Source organism: Girardinichthys multiradiatus, chromosome 17 (assembly GCF_021462225.1).
Source record: "Girardinichthys multiradiatus isolate DD_20200921_A chromosome 17, DD_fGirMul_XY1, whole genome shotgun sequence".
Lineage (NCBI taxonomy): Eukaryota > Metazoa > Chordata > Actinopteri > Cyprinodontiformes > Goodeidae > Girardinichthys > Girardinichthys multiradiatus.
This window is the reverse complement of record NC_061809.1, coordinates 23,758,147-23,778,895: the sequence shown is the minus strand read 5'-3', so window position 1 is coordinate 23,778,895 and position 20,749 is coordinate 23,758,147. Positions and strand designations below refer to the sequence as shown.

Genomic DNA, 20,749 nt, shown 5'->3' with positions numbered 1-20,749 from the left:
TTCTCCAACCAATCTGACTGAGCTTGAAATATTTTGCAAAAACAAATGGGAAAATAGTTAATCTCTGGATGTAAAAAGCTGGTGAAGAAAATACATTGACGTTTGAGGTTGTACAAGGACTATGAATACTTTTGCAGCAAGTATGAATACTTTTGCAAGGTACTGCAAAAAGTCTCGGATTGATTGCTGTGAAACTTGTTCCTGTGGTGGGGTTATTTTTATTTTGTTCAAAGAAAGCTGATTTTAATTTACCCTAATTTTTAGTTTAACATTTTAGTTAAATGTGTGGGGTGTAATCACCTCTGTTGTAGCCTACAAATTTACAGAGGGGTTGAGATATGAACTGTATATGCACATTTTTCCAAGTTTTGCCGAATCCAACAGTTCTGTTCTGCAAACAAAGGCAGGTGATGAGGAGGATGGAGGCAGATAAAATCCTACTCCTGTAACCACTCCCAGCCTCCCTCTCTGTGGCTCCCTCGCTCTGTCTGTGATGCTGCAGCTCCTGTAGTCTCTTCAGTCTCCAGTAAACAGCAGTCATGGCGACAATGGTCCAGCCGCTCACACTGGAAAGAGGTAAGGCGCTCGGAGCTTCGCGATTTGGACTCGTTTTTATTGGATGTTTTTTTTTTTTCTTCTTCTTTTGAGACGCACATCCAAAAGTTTAAGGAAATGCCAATCGGTGTTGGATGAAAGCATTTCTGTCCGTTTCGAATTTCCTAATGTGGTCTGAACGGATGGTTGTGTTAAGGCAAAATGATCTCAGTGTAAATGACGCGAAAGCCGTCTGTTCGGTTCGTGTTGGCTGAACGGAGCGCCGGTTTTCTCCTACCGTTTGTGGTGTATGTAGACACAAACACTAAAGCACTGTACGTGTACAGTGCTCAGTCTTCATCGTCATCTGTATTATGTAACCTCTTCGGAAATATGTTGTCCCATCAAGGATTGCTTTATGATCTGTAGGAGAGGAAGGCTGGGCTGTTGGAAGTCTACTTTGTAGAGCAGGAGACAAGTTTGTGTTGGAGATGTACAGTTAATTAAAATGAATATATACAAATTATGTGTTTCTCTATTTGAGCCTCATTTATTCTTGCAGAAGTATGCATACCCTTTAACGTTCAATGCATCTTACTGGGATTGTAAGATCGACCAACACATTAACTGATATGTCACATACTGCATTCTTACCACAGAGTCAATACTTTATAAAACTACCTTTCGCTGCAATTACAGATGCAAATACATTCGGGTTTGTCTCTACCAGCTTTCCACATCTAGAGACTAAACTCATCTTTGCAAAAATAGATCAATCTCAGTTGTATTAGATGGGGTCTGTGAACAGGATGTTTTAACTCTTGCCAGAGATTTCAAATCGAAATGTGTAAATTTGTGTTGCTAGGATAGGCCACTAGATTTTCACAGAAAAATACAATTTTTTTGAAAATGTAATATGCTTATAATAACGTTTATAATACATGTATTTGGAAAAAAAAAAAACATGGTTTACCCAAACATTGATATTTAAAGACCAGTTAACCTCCCATAATCTAATAGTTTTTAGACTGTAGCAGGAAGCCATAGTGCCCAGAAAGAACTCACCCATTCATAAGGAGAACATGCAAACTCCATGCAGAAAGACCCCAGGCTGGGATATAAGCCAAGAACCTTCTTGTTGGAAGGCAACAGTGCTAACTGTGCAAATACAAAGAAACCACCCAACACATAATGTTTTGGAAATTATTTACCTTTCTTTTGTGAAGGCAAATGTGTGGCACTTTTGATTTACAGATCCATTTTCTACAAAAATGCAACTACTTTGTCTCATGAAAATGCAGTGTGTTTAATTAGTTGAGAAGAAAAACATTTACAATAAAATTATTTTTGCATTTTTCATTTTTTGAAAAATTGGAATTTTTGTGGCCTGTGAATACTTTCAACTTCACAGTTTTGGCCCACATGGCAAAAGGTTTGGAAAACGCTGATTCAAAACATTTCATCGTAGTTCTGGTCTGTAGGTTTACAGTAGTTGTCCTGCTGGAAGAGAAACCTTTGACTCGCTTTCAAGCCTTCTGCAGGTTTTAACAGATTTTCCTCCATGATTACCCTGAATTTGGCCTTTCACCATCTTCCCATGATTTTTGTGTACCAAGGATAGTACACACAAATTCTTGAAATCATGATAAAAATGCATTTTTTAAGTAAAAGATTCCTAGGTGGTATGCAATTTTGCGTAGGCATGGAATAAGATATGGTTGTACTTCTAATACAGAGGAAGAAGTCAACCTTCCCTCAGTGCAGTAGCTTCAGCTTTGGTCATTTCATGCCAAAAATAAGATTAACTTAGTTTACCTTATCATGAAGTTATGCTGACTGATGTCACCTGTCATTGGTCACAGATATAATAAGAATCAAACCGATTCTGATTTTAAATTGTTCATATGCATTTGGTACAAATGCAATTTGCTCTCCAGTCTAGTTTACTGTTTGAAGGCTTTAAAGCTTTACTGATGTACAATCTGCGGGTTGCAATAGTAGGCACTAATGCATTCTGAGTTAATGAAATGAACCCAAGGTTGTACAAGGCAAACATATTCACAATACTAGCTGAGCGTCTCCTGCTTGTTTCACATTTGACAGAGTTCTTAGGAAGTGGTTCTACTGTCCTGACAAACAACATTTGTATCTCTAAACCCCAAAGAATGTGTTTAAGCTCCAAATTCAGCCATATCTGATTTTAGTCATTTCTTATGGCAATGATTCACTTGTGACCTCAGCGTGTTTGCTGTAAGAGCGGGAGGAGGGGGATGGTATTCACGTGCCGTGGTATGAATTAGACCAGTCAGCTGTTGGCAGCTGTGTAACACCAGGAGCAGCAGTAATGATAGTTCTCCATAGGAACCATCAGAGAGATGCTCCATTATAGGCTTCCTCTTGCCTATGTGCTGCCAATTTGGAGAAAACACTATAATTGCTAATGAAAAGGTCTTCTCATCTTGTGTTGAGTATAGGCTTTAGCTGTTGAGTTGCTGGGTTTGACAAATGTTCACGGTGAGGAAATGAACAACATCTTTTTATTTCCAGAGCACCCACTGGGCTTGTTGGGTCAATGCAATATGATAAAGAGCTCAAATTCATTCTCCTTCCTGTTATTGTGAGAGGAAATAACCGTGATTAGGACACACCACAGAGAACAATGGAAATGAACCTCTGACATTCTCAGTAAAGCAGGCATTTAATTATTAAAAAGGGAAGCCTAATGAATTCCAACCCTTCCGTAAAGGAAACAGTAAGAGCCGAGGGCACTGCAACACAAACTTCTTGAGGACAACTTCCTTTAGCTTATAAAGCATCTGAAATAGGCAGTACTACACTATTAGAGTTTGCAAACCAAAATATAATTTATAGTCCAAATTGTACATACAGCGCCTTTTAAACATTCATATCCCTTCAGCTTATTCACATTTTGTGATATTACAACATACAACATATTATTGGGATTTAATGGACCAACACAAAGTAGTGTATAATTGTGAAGTGAAAAGAACATGTTTTTTCACAAATAAAATCTGACAAGTGTGGTGTGCACCTGTATTTTCCCTGAGTTGATACTTTGTTGGACAACCTTTTGCTCCAACTGCAGATGCAAACAGTTTAAGGTACATTATGTCTCTACCAGTTTTGCACATCTAGAAAATTCAATTTTCGTCTAGTCTTCTTTGAAAGTTAGCCCAACAGAGAGCATCTGTGAACTGCATTTGTTTTCCAAAGATCCTCAATTAGATTTATGTCTGGGCTTTAACTAGTCCATTCTAACACATGAATATGCTTTGATTGAAATTGTAGCTCTGATTGTTTTTCTGCTGGAAGGTGAACATCCACCACAATCTTGAGTCTTGTGTAGCATTTAACAGCTTTTTTATCCAGGATTACTCTGTATTTAGTTCCATTCATCTTGTCCTCTACTCTGACATGACAGCATGATCCTGCCACTACCATGTTTTACAGTAGGGTTGATGAGTTCAGGTTGGACAGACATCATTGTTTTCTGATGCAAAAAATGTTTTGCTTATCTGCTTGAATTTTACTTACTGCTTCCTAGATCTGCAATTACTTTATGATACAGGCTATCTATATCAGATAATGTCAGATTTTTTTCTTCTAAATGTATCTCATCATGTAAGAAAGATGTTTTGCATAATAGCATAACAGGTTGTTTAATCTTTGTAATGCAATCCAGCAACATTAGTAAAAAGTGATAGAAATGTGGCCGATTGGCCAACATCAGAAAGCATTGTGGCCTGGCGCTTTAAATGTTTGTGTAACATTTATAGCAGTCTGCTATATTCAATTATTAATGTCATTTGTACTGAAAATGCTAGCTACACACAAAGCAATGATGTAACCTATTGGAAAAATATGACACTGTAAATTACCCCAGTATCCTTTCGAACAGGTGCATTTGAAATGTTTAGTTGATGCATTACATAAATAATCTCCAAATGCTATGTTTTAGCACAAATTAATTGAGTTTTTTTATGGGATTTAAAGTCACAAGTTTAAACCTTGACTTAACCTTTATCACCCGATCTCAGAACAATTAGTCCTTATTCAACATAAAACTTGCAGTGTTTAGTTCCAATGTAGAATTTCCATATTTTATAACCCTACTAACTGTAGCAACTGCCTTTGGTAGAAAACTGAACATATCATACTTACCTTTTGTTTTGTGCACTCAAAGCTGGCTGTATTTTTCTCTTTTTTTTAGTGCCATTATACCAGTCCTGGAAGCCTAGCAAATAGACACACATAATGTCATAATTATGCATCTTGACCAACACAAAATGTAATTTATTTAAAACATTAATTGTAACCTGACCTGAAGTTTTGCATATGAAAACAAATGTTTTATCAAACCAAAATAATTAAATATCCAACCTTCTTAACAGATCTGAGAATTTGAAGTCCAATTAAAAACAAAATAAAAGCTTAAAAATATAAAACATGCATATACTGCAGAATACCATATGAAATACCATGCATATAGACTAAACTGTTCCTGTTTTAGGTCAGCTATTATAAACAAAACTATTTTTATTTGTTGCATACCTAAGAAACTTTCTTCATATTCAAAAGTTCACCTTTTGCACACATTTTTTGCAGCTCTGCTCCACATGGGACTGAGATTTCTGGTGGCCATTCCCAAACATTGACTTTGTACTTTTTAAGCCACTTTGAATGTAATTAGATGGTATGATGTCCGTTTGAAGAACCTGTTAGTGCCCAAGCTTTGACTTCCATGTGGATGTGCTGAAAGTTTTGCTTTAGCATTTCCACATTTCATCATGATGCCATTGATATGGTGAAGTGCACTAGTCCCCGTTGCAGCAAAACCACCAAAAAAAGACATGATGCTGCCACCACCGGTCTTCACAATTGGGAGTGTGTACTGAAGCTTGCAAGTTTTCCCCTCTCCCACCAAATGTTACAATGGTCATTATGGTCATCGTTAGTCAGTATGATCTACCACAGGACAAATCCCCAGAAAGGAAGATCTTTATCCCTGTATGCATTTGAAAGCTGTAGCCTGTCTTTTTAAATTGCTTTTGTAGTAATGGCTTCTTCTTCACTGAGTGGCCCTTTAGCCCAGGTCACTATAGGAATTGATTCTTATGTAAAACTAACTTTCAGAATGACAGCTGGACATTCCCATCCTGTTCACAGTTGCATACAATTCTTTAAACAGATGAACATGACGCCCTCAGGCAGCTGCAAATTATATCTAAGAATGAACCAGACTTATTGAGGTCCACAACTCCCTTTCTGATATCTCACCTGATGTATTTTGTTTTATTCAGGATGTTTCAACTGCAGTTGTGGGAAAAACAAAATGCCCTCATGGAGAAATACACTCTACACCAGCTGCGAGATTCTGCTGTGAATTTGTAGACATAGAAATTGTTTGGTTACAACTGGAAATTTGTTTATTTTGCGTGGTGCAGAAGGGAGAAATCTTTGTATCCCAGCCTGGTGTTACCTAGGGAAGTGTGTGAAGTGCTTTCAAGCTCTCAGTTGAGAAAAGAAAAAGTGTGAGAAGATGAATTTACCACATTTCACCTTCAGCTTCTGAGGTTGTCGTATCTTTGAAGAGCGACACCTTTTGCTTTTTGCCTGACCTGGATTTACCTCAGTGAGATCATGACTTCTTCAACAGTTTTAGGTCATTTGTCTGTATGCATATCAAGGATTTAAAGGGATTAAAAAGTTGCTGACAAGTCAACATCCCTCATAGCCGTTAATGCACAAATAAGCGGTATTTCGAGTAATTGTCTTGCAAGGACACTGCCCCATCATTACTGGAGGATAAGGATGACATTAGGAGTGTGATGTTTTCTGTCTCTGTCTTCAATGCAGGCTCCTACAGGAGCCATTAGCCCTCTAGGAGTAATTTGTTGAGCTATGAGAGCATAGTCACAGTCGGGTAAATTAGAGGTAATTCCCTTGGCATGTGGACAGGGCTTGGTTGGTAAAACCCTGTTGGCCCATTTTAACCTCGTAGAATGTAATAATTTCAGATTCTGGGGTTGGATTTAGGAGCAGAGATGCTGAGGGTATCAAGGACATTCAGGTCATAGTGACAGATGCAGTTTACAAGACCCTCTTTCAAGACACTTTATTCATTACATCCAAAAGACATCCTTCAGCATTGAAAAAGATGTGAGGGGAATCTGCTGAGGAGGTAATTTAGACCTTCTGACATCTGCTGAGGTGAAACAACAGATATAATGCCACATCTACCAGTGTTAATGAGCTTAGTTTCTAATATGGATGCTTTTTTATTTATCTTATTGCAGCTATGTGTCAAAATAACACTCCTGAGTCCTTGCAAATGGACTTCATTATGTTCTGCTCTCTGATCTAAATGGAATAATTATACCAGGAAACTGGAATGTTGCCCAGAGCGAAAACCTCTCAACAACATCGTAGTGAGGGCTAGTCAAGCATTGAAGCCTTCATTAAACCTCAGCATGGGTTTGTTCAGCATCTTGACCTTCTCTAAGCAAACAAGTTGTGATGTTGGTCTTTACTGTGATAAAAGAAAAAAAATCCCTATGATGTATTTTTGTAGAAACACCAGCAACAGATGCATTACACCACATTATGTTTATAGTATTGTGTTATAGTGGTCTTATTAGAGATGAAACAATCCATCTCTCTGATCAGTAATCAATAGGTCAAATCAGATTTTTTTCCTATTAATCAAAACTAAGAACTCCCACCATTTTTAGTTGGCAGGTCTGATCTCAGAATATTGGAAACTGGTACTGGCCTGGAAAAACCTAATTAAAATTCAATTCAATTCTAAGATACTTTACTGATCCCTGAGGGGAAATTAGAATTCCAGTACAACCCATCCAAACATACATCATGACACAAGACAAGGGGGGGATGGGTCACCGAGACTTTGCTGCCCACTCACAGGCGCTGCCCTTGTTAGATGAGAAAAGAGGCCACATTAGGTAAGTAGAGGGAAAAAAATCATATTTCACACTTTATCCTTAGCAGGATACAGTTTGAGATTGCAAAAAACCTCAGCACAAAGAAGCAACAAGTTGACAAAACAACTTCATGCTGGGAATGGTAAAGGTGGTGTGAGGGGGTGCATATGTTTATCTTGAGCATGTGTGTGTGTAAGTGAGTGTGTGCAAGTAAGTCCATGAAGCACTGTCACAGAGGCCATTGTCCTTGATGGTTCGTTGGAATGTTCATCAACCGGCCACAAAGTTCTGAGCAGGTCCACAGATGTCCTCAGGGAAGGGAGGGGGCAGAGGGAGCAGAGCGTCATGTTTACATAACTTCCAGGAGAAGTTGAAGATAGCCAGCCATCAAGGCCGTGCAGGGGAGCCAGATTCATAAAAACAATAATTATTTGGGTTAGGCTGACTCTTAGTTTTCCGTCAGCCTTGAGAGTCTCGCTGGTGCTTCTCAAAGGCAAATCCAAACAGCCAAATTCCTGGTCTTTTGCCAGATCCGAGCGAACAACTTTCTCCAAGATTTATCCCATTTCACCCCTGAGTCCAGGAACCGCAACCTGCCTGCGATCCTAAGGATCACATCAAGTCTGCGATTCAGCTCACGTAACATCTCAGTCTGAGTGCTGATCCCCCTGAAGATCCCATCACACATGCCAGTCAGCCTCACAATTGCCAGAACAGTTGCAGACATTCTCCGAATTTCTCGATATTCCAGGTAACCGCTGACTCCAAAAAGCAGAAATCCTGATATCAAACATCCAATTAAATACATTATATTTAATTGGTGCCCCACCAATTTTTATTCAACAGACCAAAGTATTAGGATCTGATGAGGTAATGTCAGGTCTCTCATTTGATTGCTTTATCTGCTGTGAATCATCTTTCCATTACAGTTACAAATATTTTTATTACACATTTTACATGACCTGTTAAGACATATATATCCAACAGGGAAAACTGCAATATGAGTGGCCTTCAAGAGATGTAAATCTCTGCTTATCAACACTGTTGCTAAGCAACTGAAACTAGAAATAGATCCATCCTTGTTTACATTTTCAAAGTGCCTTTGTCTTCAATATTTAATCATCACAATTGCAAGACAGATAAAACAAAAAAGTTGAAATTTCAATGCACATCCTCCATGAATTCAGAGCCTTCAAAAACATTCAAAGGTATACCTTCCTTTAGATCTTCCTTTGAACACAGCAATGCATAATATACCCATTTTTAATGAATCTTATCATTGGAGGTAGGCAAGAAAATTGCATGAAACATTGTGGAAACTGACACATCCATCCTTTTATTTTCACCTTTTCATCCTTAAGCCACTCTGTAAATAATCTGCTGGTATGCTTATGGCCACTGTATGTTTGGGAGACCCATTTGTGCACACGGTTTAACATCCTGGTTGATGTGTGTGCCTGACTGAGTTACATCAGTATTTTCACATAATATTCTCGTTCATGATGTCATCTATTTTTATACGTGCATCAAAACCGCATATAAACACCCTCGCATCATGATTCTACCACACCCATACTTAACTGTATGGATGGTGTTCTAAATCTGGTTAGCATCATGTGTTTCCTCCAAATGTAACAATGGTCATTATTTCCAAATGCTTCAGATTTAGTTTCATCATACCACAGGAAATACCACAAAAAATAAGTTCCTTGTCCTTGAGAAGATTCCAAAAGTTGCTAACCACCTGACAGCAGACATAGATCGAACCTTATTTTACATTTTCCAAATGTCTGTCTTTCATGTTTAAATGTCACCTTTGCATGGAAGATGAGACAGAACAGTAGAAATTTCAGTGTGCAAGTCATGTTCAAAATTTCATCTTCCTTTTGATGCTCTTTTGAACACAGCAAGCACACCATATGACTCATTTATTCAGAGTCCTTTCATTGGATATGAAAAGGCACATTGCAAGAAAATATTAAACATCAGTCCTTGTACTTGTTCTTCTTTTTTGTCTAATTGATGGATAATCTAAAAAACAAAACAAAGTGTTTAAGCCCCAGGTTGCTTTATTGGTTTTGTTTTTTAGATTATCCATCAATTAGACAGCTTCTTGTTGTGTAACAAAGTGTCACAAAGCTCAGAGACTTTCACTTTCAAGTCATGAATTTTCTTTAAATCCTGATAGACCTTTAGGTCATTGTTCTTAAAATCCAATAAAGTGTTAAGAAATTGAAGCACATTTTAGAGACTTTCAGTCTCCATCATAAGAATGCCTTGAGTGGATATGGCACATGCTTCAAAGATATACAGTTGTTAACAGTGAAATTGAATTGAGTTGTCATGCTATAGAAAAACACATATATATGTTGCACAAGTGAAAGTTAGTATTAGGCCCAGTATCAGTATCAGTGTGTGTACCAAGTCTGCAAAAATGCACATTTGTTTCTATTATACTCTTCCTAAGGTGTAAAGTAATTTTAACCAGATGTCAGAAAAAGTGAAAGATTCCCCAGAGGATTTTGACAGCTGTGTGTAGTATAAAAAACTGCACCCACCCTGCACCCTCCACCTATTGCTGTGCACTGTTTGTAAAATAGCTAAAGCAATAGTATAACACTTTCCCCTCTCTTTCAGCACAGACACATTGAGCTGTTTGCAAGTATGTTAGAACTTATGTTATTGATGTTTGCTGTAAGTCTTTTTGTAAATAGCATATAATTTGAAGCCATGGTGTTTTTACTCAAGGTTATTATACCATGAGTATCTCATTTGAATCCATTGTCAGTATAGTGCAATGAGGCAGTAAATAGCTAAAAGTGATTTTCATTATTTTCCAAACACCAAGTGAAGAGTTTTGTGGGTTTCAGCTGTGACCAAAGAACTTAAAGGTAGGTGTTAGAGACAGGTTTAGAGTGTTGGGAGGTGACAGCAATTAGGAGAACAAAGCTTTAGTCATATAATAGCAGAACAGGAAATAGAGGTAAAGGGATGAGGTTGTGCAAAAACCATCTGCAAGAGTGCTGTTACATAAAGTACTTTAGCAAGGTAATGACGTTCATAAAGTAAAATATTCAAAGTGAAAAATGTGATTCTTCCGCTTTTTATTTACAGTTGAAAAAAACTGTTTGCAGCACAAACAGACGTGCCACACCAACCAGCCTATCTATATAGCTAGTAATTTTCTGTATTGGAACATTAAACAGCTACAGAGATTCATATTTTTCCAGGATACTCTAAAATCTGAAGAGGAGCTAAAATAAGCACTTGGTGCTTTATCAGGGAATTAAAATCCCAGACTCAATATTTGCCAATTTTCTTCAAAGAGATATATGTGAATAAGCAACACATGAATGAAAAGTTACCTTTCTCAACATATTAGGCAGTGCTGTTCACTGTTTTCTGTAACCCTGAGAGATAAATATAAATGGAAATCCCATTAGATCAGCACTTTCTGACAGACTCAGAGCAGTCCCTCTGGTACTAACAACACTTCATTTTAAAGTTACTTAAATCCCCTTTCTTCGATATTCAATATTTGTGTAAGCATGTAGTGAACTAATGTACCCTATAAAGTGGCTGATGAGTGTAGTTTGACCCCCAACCCTATGACATAATGGCATCATTCCTTAACAAATAAGACTCCTTGCACCTTGCAATTTTTCCAATCATGGGTCTGGTGAAAATATAGAAATTGAAGAAGTTTAGTACCTGAAACATACAGTTTGTACTAATAAAATGCAAATGGGAAAAATAAACAGCGAGGGAAATTCCATCCATCATACCGTTCATGAAGGACACAGATTGTATGTCCCAAAGTGTGTTTTAGTGCAAAACAAAATCAAAAGATCTTGTTAAGATACATGCTATTAAAAGAGGGTCATTATCCACAGTGAAATGAGTCCTGTACCAACACAGGCTGAGCCGTTCAGTGAGAAAGAAGCCATTGCTCCAAAAGCAACATAAAAAGCCAGAGTACAGTTTGCAAAACACACAGGGACAAATATCTTATTTTTTGCAAACATATATCCTAGGGTTGACTGCACAGTGGTACAGTTGATAGCAATATTGCCTTACAGGTAGAAGGTTCTGGGTTCAAATCCATTTTGCTTACAAGTTCTCCCTGTGATGAGATTCCCACCTGGTACTGCTTCTTCCTTCCACAGTCCAAAATAACATGACTGTTAGGTCATTCAGTTCCAAAGTGGCTTAAGGACAACAAAGTCAGTTTTGGAAAGCTGAAGCCTAGAGTTTAAAGGCAATTCTATTAAATAATCTCCTAAATATTCTCCTGAATATCATGGTGTTTAGGTTGATACTCTGCAGTGTGATGAATTAATATGGGTTTAAAGGCTCTCAGACAGGACCTCTTCAAGCATCTTTAAAATGTGACCATTTAACACCTATGTATTGCAAGTACGGTGTTGAAAAAAAAATTACACAGCATTGGCATTTTTCTCTAAGAAACAACATTTTTGATCTATGTGTGTTTTAGCATCTTGATAATCTGTTGTTATGGCACAGTTACTTTAAAATCTGAAATATCTCTAGTTATCACCAACTATTGTTCCTACAGATTGCAAATTATGTGGGCAAAGCCATTGAAACTATTAATGAATAATGGAGTGGTCTTTAATTTACAATTAATTCCAGCTGCCATGCACACAGATTCATGAATCTCACATGGAACTTGTCCTACAATCCTTTCTGTGTCAAAATCTACACCAGATTTTGATAACTGAGTAAAACGCTGGTATAATTCAATTCAATTCAAAAATACTTTATTAATCCCAAAAGGAAATTAAATGTTGTTGTAGCTCATTATGAAGGTTTCTTCAAAGAGCTGTTGTAGATGCTGATGGCTGTGGGCAGGAAGGATCTCCTGTAGTGCTCCGTCTTACAGCAGATCTGAAGAAGCCTCTGACTGAAGACACTGTTGTTGTAGGACAGTCTCATGAAGAGGATGCTCAGGGTTCTCCATAATGTTCTTCATTTTATGAAGAATCCGTCTTTCCACAATGATCTCCAGAGGTTCCAGAGGAGTCCCCAGAACAGAGCCAGCCTTCTTTATCAGCTTGTTGAGCTTTTTTAAGTCCCTGGCTCTGATGCTGCTTCCCCAGCAGATGATGGCAGAAGAGATCACACTTTCCACAACAGACTTATAGAAGATATGCAGCATCTTGCTGCAAACACTGAAGGACCTGAGCTTCCTCAAGAAGTACAGTTTGCTCTGTCCCTTCTTATAGATGGCTTCACAGTTGCATCTCCACTCTAGTCTGTTGTCCAGGTGAACACCGAGGTATGTATACTCCTGCACCACCTCCACTTCTTCTCCCATAATAGAAATAGTTTTTGACTTATTCCTGTTTCTCTTAAAATCTACAATCATCTCCTTTGTTTTAGTCACGTTCAAAATAAGATGATTGTTTCCACAACATGCCACAAAACGGTCCACCACCTTCCTGTACTCAGCTTCTTGTCCATCTCTGATCCACCCCTTGACTGCAGAATCATCCAAGTATTTCTGCAGATGACAGGAGTCTGTCTTGTACTGGAAGTCTGAGGTGTACAGAGTGAAAAGGAATGGTGAGAGTACAGTCCCCTGTGGTGCTCCTGTGCTGCTGACTACCTGGTTAGACTAACAACCCTCCAGTCTCACAAACTGTGGTCTGTTTGTCAGGTAGTCTTTGATCCAGGAGATTGTTTAGGCTTCCACCTGAGTCTTCTGGAGTTTCTGACAAAGCAAATCAGGTTGGATTGTATTAAATGCACTGGAGAAATCAAAGAACATGATCTTCACAGTGCTGCTGGTTTTGTCCAGATGACAGTGGGTTTGTTGAAGCAGGTGTATGATGGCATCTTCAACTCCAACTCCACAGCGATAAGTAAACTGAAGGGGGTCCTGATGGTTTACTGTTTGCTTACTTAGGTGGGCCAACAGGAGTCTCTCTAGGACCTTCATGATGTGGGATGTCAGGGCAACAGGTCTATAGTCATTGAGGACTGATGGGTGAGTTTTCTTTGGTACCGGAACAAGACAGGAGGTCTTCCACAACACCGGAATCTTGTTCTGGGCCAGGCTAAGGTTGAAGAGGTGCTGCAGAATCCCACAGAGCGGCTCTGCACAGGCCTTCAGGACTCTAGAGCTGACATGATCTGGACCTGCAGCCTTATTCCGATTCAGTCTCTCCAGTTGCATCTTCACTTGACTTCTTGAGACACACAGGTGGAAGGGGGAAGCAAAGGAAGCATCAGCATCTTCTGATATGGTTGAAGGCAAACATGTAGAAACAGAAGGGTCTAGGGCTGAGGTGGAAGATAAAAAATTTTAGGTGTTACTGGAGAGCTGTGGGTCAAAGGAAGGTGGAATGTCTGTTTGGCTGTGAGCAGGAGAGGAGGATGCGAAGCTTGTTTCGGAACTGAACCTATTGAAGAATGTGTTCAGTTCATTGGTTCTGTCCAGACCTCCATCGGTCTGATCATCCTTCTGCTTGAAGCCTGTGATGTTCTTCATCCCTTTCCATACATCTCTGATATTGTTTTGCTGGAGCTTGCTCTCCAGCTTCTTCTTGTACACCTCCTTGCTGTCTCTTATCTTGAGTTTAAGTTGCTTCTGTAAACTCCTCAATAATTATCTGTCTCCCTCTCTGAAGGCTCTTTTTTTCTTGTTAAGCAGGTCCTTCAGGTCACTGGTGATCCAAGGTTTGTTTTTGGGGAAGCATCTCACAGTTCTGGTGGGGATGGTGTTATCCACACAGAAGTTTATATAGTCGGTTACACACTCAGTCATGGCATTGATGTCCTCTCCATGTGGCTGGCACAGTGCGTCCCAGTCTGTAGCCTCAAAGCAACTTTGCAGAGCTTCTTCAGCTTCCTGTGACCATTTTCTCACAGTCCTCTTTATTACAGGTTGCCTCTGAACAAGGGGCTCATATTTTGAGCAGAGAAAAACAAGATTGTGATCTGATTTGCCTAGAGGAGGTCTTGCTGTAGAGATGTATGAGTCCTTGACATTTGCATAAAACAAATCCAATGTTTTCTCTGGTAGAGCAGCTGACAAACTGTTGAAACACTGGAAGTGTAGCAGAGAGTGAAGCATGGTTAAAATCACCAGAAATTGCCACAAAAGCATTGGGGTTTTGTGTCTGTAGCTTAGCAACAACTGAGCTGATGGCATCACATGCAGTGTCGGCAACAGCGGAAGGTGGAACGTAAACTGTTGCCAAAATAACACTGGTGAACTCTCAGGGTAAATAATATGGACGAAACAGATATTGAACAACAGTTCAATATCTGGACTGCAGAGATGACACTTCACAGTTACATGTCCTGGATTACACCATCTGTTGTTCACAAGTACTGCCAGTCCACCTCCTTTACATTTGCCGCTCCTCTTTAACTCTCTGTCTGCTCGTATGGTTAAAAAGCCCTGCAGAGAGACGCTGGAGTCGGGGATATGATCCTACAGCCATGTCTCAGTAAAACACATAATACTGCATGCCTGGTACTCTGGCTGGGTCCTTTGTAGGGCTTGGAGTTCATCCAACCTGTTTCCCAACGATCTCACATTGCCCATCATAATCGACGGAAGAGATGGTTTGAACTTCCTCCTTCTCTCTCTTCTCTTAGCTCCTGCTCTGCATCCACGGCATCTCCTTTTCAACTCATCAGGGATTTGGGGTTGTAGTTGAAGTATTATTTGAGCTTTTGAGATATTAATTAGCTGCTTCCGGTTGTAAGAAACAACCCTGTTGCCTTGGCAATGCATCATAACAAATGTCCAAAAGTAGAAAGTATTAGGAAAAATCCTCCAAGCTGCACAGCATCTGACACCGGAGAGGACAGTTGCCCAAAAAAAAAAAAATCAACTGTATCCGCCACAAGAGGAATAGTTCCCAAAAATGAATAAATCAGAATCAAAAGTAACAGAGCTACTACAACCTGCTGCCACCTTGAGCGGCACAATTCTAGAACACTATATAAAATACTATATAAAACAAACTTAACAGGAACAAAAGGAGTGTAAAGTTGAAACAGTTTATCTGAAACCTCTAAAAAAGGAACATAACTGCAAACTCCAAGCTAATTACAGAGCAGGTGAAGAGCCCAATAACCAGCAGTTGAAGGAAAGACAAAGCCATAAACACAAGCATTAACACACAGGTGGAAACAATGAAATCCACCAGAGACAGACGAGCAAGAAGATAAAGTTGCAGTGTTATTTAGATTTGTAATTTTTCATGCATTTTACAGTATGTAAAGAGTAGTGAACAGATAATAACCTACAAAATACACCATTATGTTCATCCGCTACAACTGACCAAATATGCTAGTGCTAAAGCTAGTACATTGTCTATAGCTAACAGTCTTAAGGAATTATTGTAATTCTTTTGAAAAAATCTAGAGCACAGTAGTTTAGGGTTTAGGCAAAAACTACAAATTATTGCCTTTCTATCACGAGTTTTTGCTTTTTATTATGGTATACACTGAATATAAAACATCTACACACCACTGTTAACGTCACTTCTTTTTGTGACATAAGTAAAATGACACCATGACAAATCATTTCAAAATATTTCCATGTTTGGTTTGACTTGTAAAATGCAATTATTAAAAGGACACAAATATGTTAAGGAGGAAAATATGAAGAAAAGTGCAGCAATCTAGTTGCATAAGCCTATAAACCCTTAAACCAGTGTTTTTTAACCCTGGTCCTCTAGGAACACTGCCCCACATGTTTTAGATGTTCCCCCTGCTTCACCACACCTGATTTGATCATTTGACTCAGGTGTGTTAAAGCAGGGAAGCATCTAAAACATATGTAAAACAGTGTTCCTTGATGACCAAGTTTGAAAAACACTGCCTTAAACAAATACCTGTTTTGAATTTTCCCACTTAGCCTTCTTTGATAGGAGTCTGTTAGAATCGCACAACGTGACTTAGCAATATTTACAACACTCTGCCCTTCAAAATTCTCAAAATCGATCAAATTGTGAGGACATCTCTGGTTTCACAGCTTTTGACCCCAAGCTTTTCTGTTGGATTCTATTCTGAACTATGGCTGGGCCATTCAACTTCAATTTGCTTCTGGTGAGGGCACTCTTTGTTGAATTCGATATATGTGTGGACTTACGATGATGGTGGGAAATGAAATCCTTATTTTCAGCTTTCTTGCAGAAACTAAGATTATGGGTCTAAACTAGTTTTTAGAAGTCTTAATGCTTTTAGCAAACCTTAAAGAAAGTCTAGTTATATTTGAAAAAAGTAAGCCTAGACCATAATGCTTCTACTACCATGTTTCATTGTAGTAGCCATGGTATGCAGTATATTTGTATATCTTGAACAAAAAGACATGTTACAAAGACAGGGAAAGGAGAGGAACTCTTAAAAATAAAAGGAAACAAAGCTCAACAAATAGTAGATAAGAAAAAAATCCTGATTAAAATTCATTTCAGTATAAATCAAGGCAGAAATGTCAAAAACAAGATGCAAAACACAAGCTCTAATAATAGCAATAAATACAAACATATCAAAGCTGACCAAAATCAATCAGACAACTTAAACACAGATTATAACAAGATTTGTTTGCACATATTCATTACAGGATCATGTTCTGTGTGAACACAAGCAGTGAAAAGCTCTCACCGTGATATTTTTTGTGTTGAGGAGAAGATGTACCTAGGCAGTACATTGCACTATATCTGAACAGGTCATTGAGGGATACAGGGGTATATGGCAACGCTTTATTACTATTTAGTGTAGTCTGGCCACCTTCCTATAAATGGTCTTTGCTTTTATACAGGAATAAAAAAGCAAAATGGGGCCACATACTGAGTGGGATTGTGTTATCTTTCTTACTAAGTAGACATCTTTACAGCTAACATCGTAAACATTGTTTATTAAACATTGCATTTATTATGCACTAACTTGTGCAGAATAAATGCAAAAAACAGATTTTACTGGCTTCAACTGCAATGTGGAATTGCCTGCAGTTTGTTTTCATTTTACACAGTTTAAATGTTACTTGTAAAATGAAAATCATAGTTTTACTGGAAATGAGTAGACCGTTTAGGTAGAGATGCACAAAGTAGTTGTTACCAATCGCAATTGGTTAATTTCCCTACAATGGCTTTAATCACCTAGCAACAGACCTAATACTAAGAAGAAACATTTCTATTTCTGTCCTTAAAATGCATCAAAAGTGCATATGTTGCATGTTGGATTCAAAAGTAGCTCTGTCAAAGAACCTCCGTTATGTCTCATTGTCAGTCAGTAATTTTCTACTGCTTATTCCATAGTGTCTCATTGTCCTTAGGAATAAGTTTGGTCCAAACCCCAGGAATGGGTTTGGACCAGGAAAAACCTCTGTCTTATTGTCTGAGTCATAAAGGCAAAATATTGGTGTAGTTTATTCATTTTTAGATTTTATTAAGCTGGCCAGGTAGGAAACATAAGAATCTTGTTATGTCTCAGTGTCTAAGTTGGGCCTGATTAAGTAGTGTGATTGGCTTAGTTACTGCTATAATTAACCTTTTAAGAGCTGGGCTATAACTCATTCTTTTATTGGATTAGATGTGATTTAATACACTGCAAGCCTGATAGAATATTTAAGCGTTCTGGCTGATGGTCAACAATCTCTGCTCCAGACAGAACTTATAAATACTGAATCTATTTCCATGATGTATTCTTTGTTTTAAAACTAATAGTCGAATTATGTGCTAAAACCTGTCAGAGTACTTTTAAAGAACAAGTATAATTCATAGTTCCAGTCAAAGATTTGCATCCATCAATCTGATGAGTTTTATAATAATTAATGATGAGCTTGAGTTTTTCTTTTCACAGTTTGAATGATTACACAAAGTACAGCAAAAATGTTTTTAAAAACAAGAATTGGGTACACAGTTTTAATTAATTGTAAAGTTTCACTAATCCACATCCATTACTACTAATGTTTGGTTATATTCCTCAGCAAGAGGCAGAATTAACGGACATTCTAATTCTATTTAGATATATGGCCAGAATTGTCTAGGGTTAATTTCAACTGGGTGGTTTTCTGAAATAGACCTGACTTTTAAACATGGTTCTCAAATTTTCAGCAGGGTTGAGGTTAATGGTAGTCTGCTTTATTTATACCAAACTGAGTTGTGATGTGTGTATTTGTAGCCATTGTCCAATATGAGCACCCAAATATGTGCAAGTTTTAACCATCTAACCTGAACTGTCACCCTCAGATAAAAGCAAATTTGTTAGGAAGTTCAAAACCAACCCAAGCACCACCACGGCTTAACTGCTGGACAAACAGTAAAAAACAACTTGGAAACAACCGGGTGACCAGTCATCCCAACACACACCAGAAACGATTTTGGAATGGAAAAAGCAGGCTAACATTAAGTTAAATTAATGACTGTGTTCAAAAGCCATGTCTGTGCAAGGAAATCAACCAGTTTAAATAAAATACCAATTATATCCCAATGGGTAGTCAAATATCCACCCAGAAACATAGAGACAAACATGCCAAATCCACAATAATTAGACGTGCACCAAGTCCTTCCTTGTAACAATGTTTCAAAAAAACATGCAAGAGATGAGTGTATGTAAACTTCTGACTGGCAGTGCATATTTTTTGTGTGAACAGCTTCTGGTGTACATGTACTTTAGTATTGTTTTTAATGCCTATAGGAATTTAAGAACCTTGAAATGTATTCAGAAAAAAAAACGTGTATGTAAATTATTAATCACTCTTTAAGGTTGGTGTGGATATAAAGCACTTTCTCTCTTAAATTTTTTACAGCTTCTCTGATGATGCAAAGATGATTTTAACTTGGAAAGCTTTTATCCAGAAATGTTCAACTGTCACTTGTGATCTGCTGGATGAAAGCAGCAGGAAAAAAAAAAGTATTTGCAATATCCGTCTCTGAAGTTCTGTTTCTCATAGTTGGTGAACGGACTTGATGCTGATGATGTAATGTGTGTTAATGAGCATAAAGAAGCAGACAGAAAAATAAACCTCTTTGGCCTATCGCCTTTGTTTAATGAGACGGAAATGCATGGAGCCCTCCTAGACAGCTTTGCCCTTGGTACATGGCCAAATCATTAAGAGCTTTAAGAGCTTTTTTTAAAAAGAGTTTTTTGATTTTGAGAGACAGGGTTAAAAATGTGACTCTTTTACCTTGATTAAAAGTATTATTATTGCAAATCTTGTTGGATAGCTATTGAGATATGCTTTATTTTTTTATTTTTACAGATTTTCAGGTGTCTTTCTCTGACATTTCTGCTCTCAGCGGTGTTTTGTTTGTGCTCCACACAGAGCTGAAAACAGGAGTTTTCATGCTGCCTTCTGACCCACAGACCTTGCTGTGAGCAGTTTTTCCTCAGACTACGTCATGTAGAGGAAACAGTCTCTACAATGGTTTTAAATCTTTTTTTTTTTAGATCATTCAAAGATAAACAGAATTTTTGTTAAATCATATGACGATAGCGGCTAAAACATCTAAAGCCATCTGCACATAAGGATCCATTACAGGAAGGATATAACTTCATGTATTGTAAAATCTTAACCATATGTTTTGTAATTCAGAACACAAAGCATAGATCTTTTCCAGTAATTCAAACTGGCTGTAATAAAAGGCAGCTTAAACTGGACCATTACAAAGGTTCATAAATAATCTGGCACATGTTGAGAAAGGTATTTAGAGGTCAAAGGACTCGATAGGATTGAGAAAACTTAAACTTAAACTGAGACTTCATTCATATATCTAATAAAAATAACTTAGAGTATGTTAAACGAAAGGACTCCTAAGTGGAACAAAATAATTCAAAATGTTTTACTCTCTGTTGTGTCTTTGATGTGCAGGTTGCAAAGCTGATTTATGCAAGTTAGTCAAATGCAATGTGAGCTATTGATTTGATTTTGCCTGATAAAAAAATTAACATAAAGATGTTTATATTCCCAGAACTCTCTTAAGATTACAAGAATAAAAATGCATAATAATCACTGCTCTTACTATATTATAGATTTGGTTCTTATGTTAAGACAGATGTTAAAAGTTTGAAGACTTTCTGTCCCCCCATTGAACCAATCATCCTATACATCACACCTAAATGAGGTTTACAGTTAAACCAGTTTAGATTTAAATTAATCTTTTTATTTTACCAAGATTTCTTTCCTGAGTGGGGTAATATTGACATTGTGGAGCGACCCAGCCAGAGGCCCAACTTAAATCTGACAGAGAATCTGGTTAGGGAGCTCAAGA

General features: G+C 37.9%; 1 protein-coding gene across 2 annotated transcripts in view; it reads left to right on the top strand.

The window, feature by feature from the left end:
• Window positions 1-441: 441 nt before the first annotated feature.
• lin7a (lin-7 homolog A (C. elegans)) overlaps window positions 442-20,749 on the top strand; it is a 52,485-nt gene continuing 32,177 nt past the window's right edge. For both annotated transcript variants that reach the window (XM_047389997.1, XM_047389998.1), the window contains exon 1: window positions 442-576. In XM_047389997.1, the coding sequence (XP_047245953.1) occupies window positions 540-576 (37 nt within the window). In that variant the 5' untranslated portion in view covers window positions 442-539. The remainder of the gene's footprint in view (window positions 577-20,749) is intronic.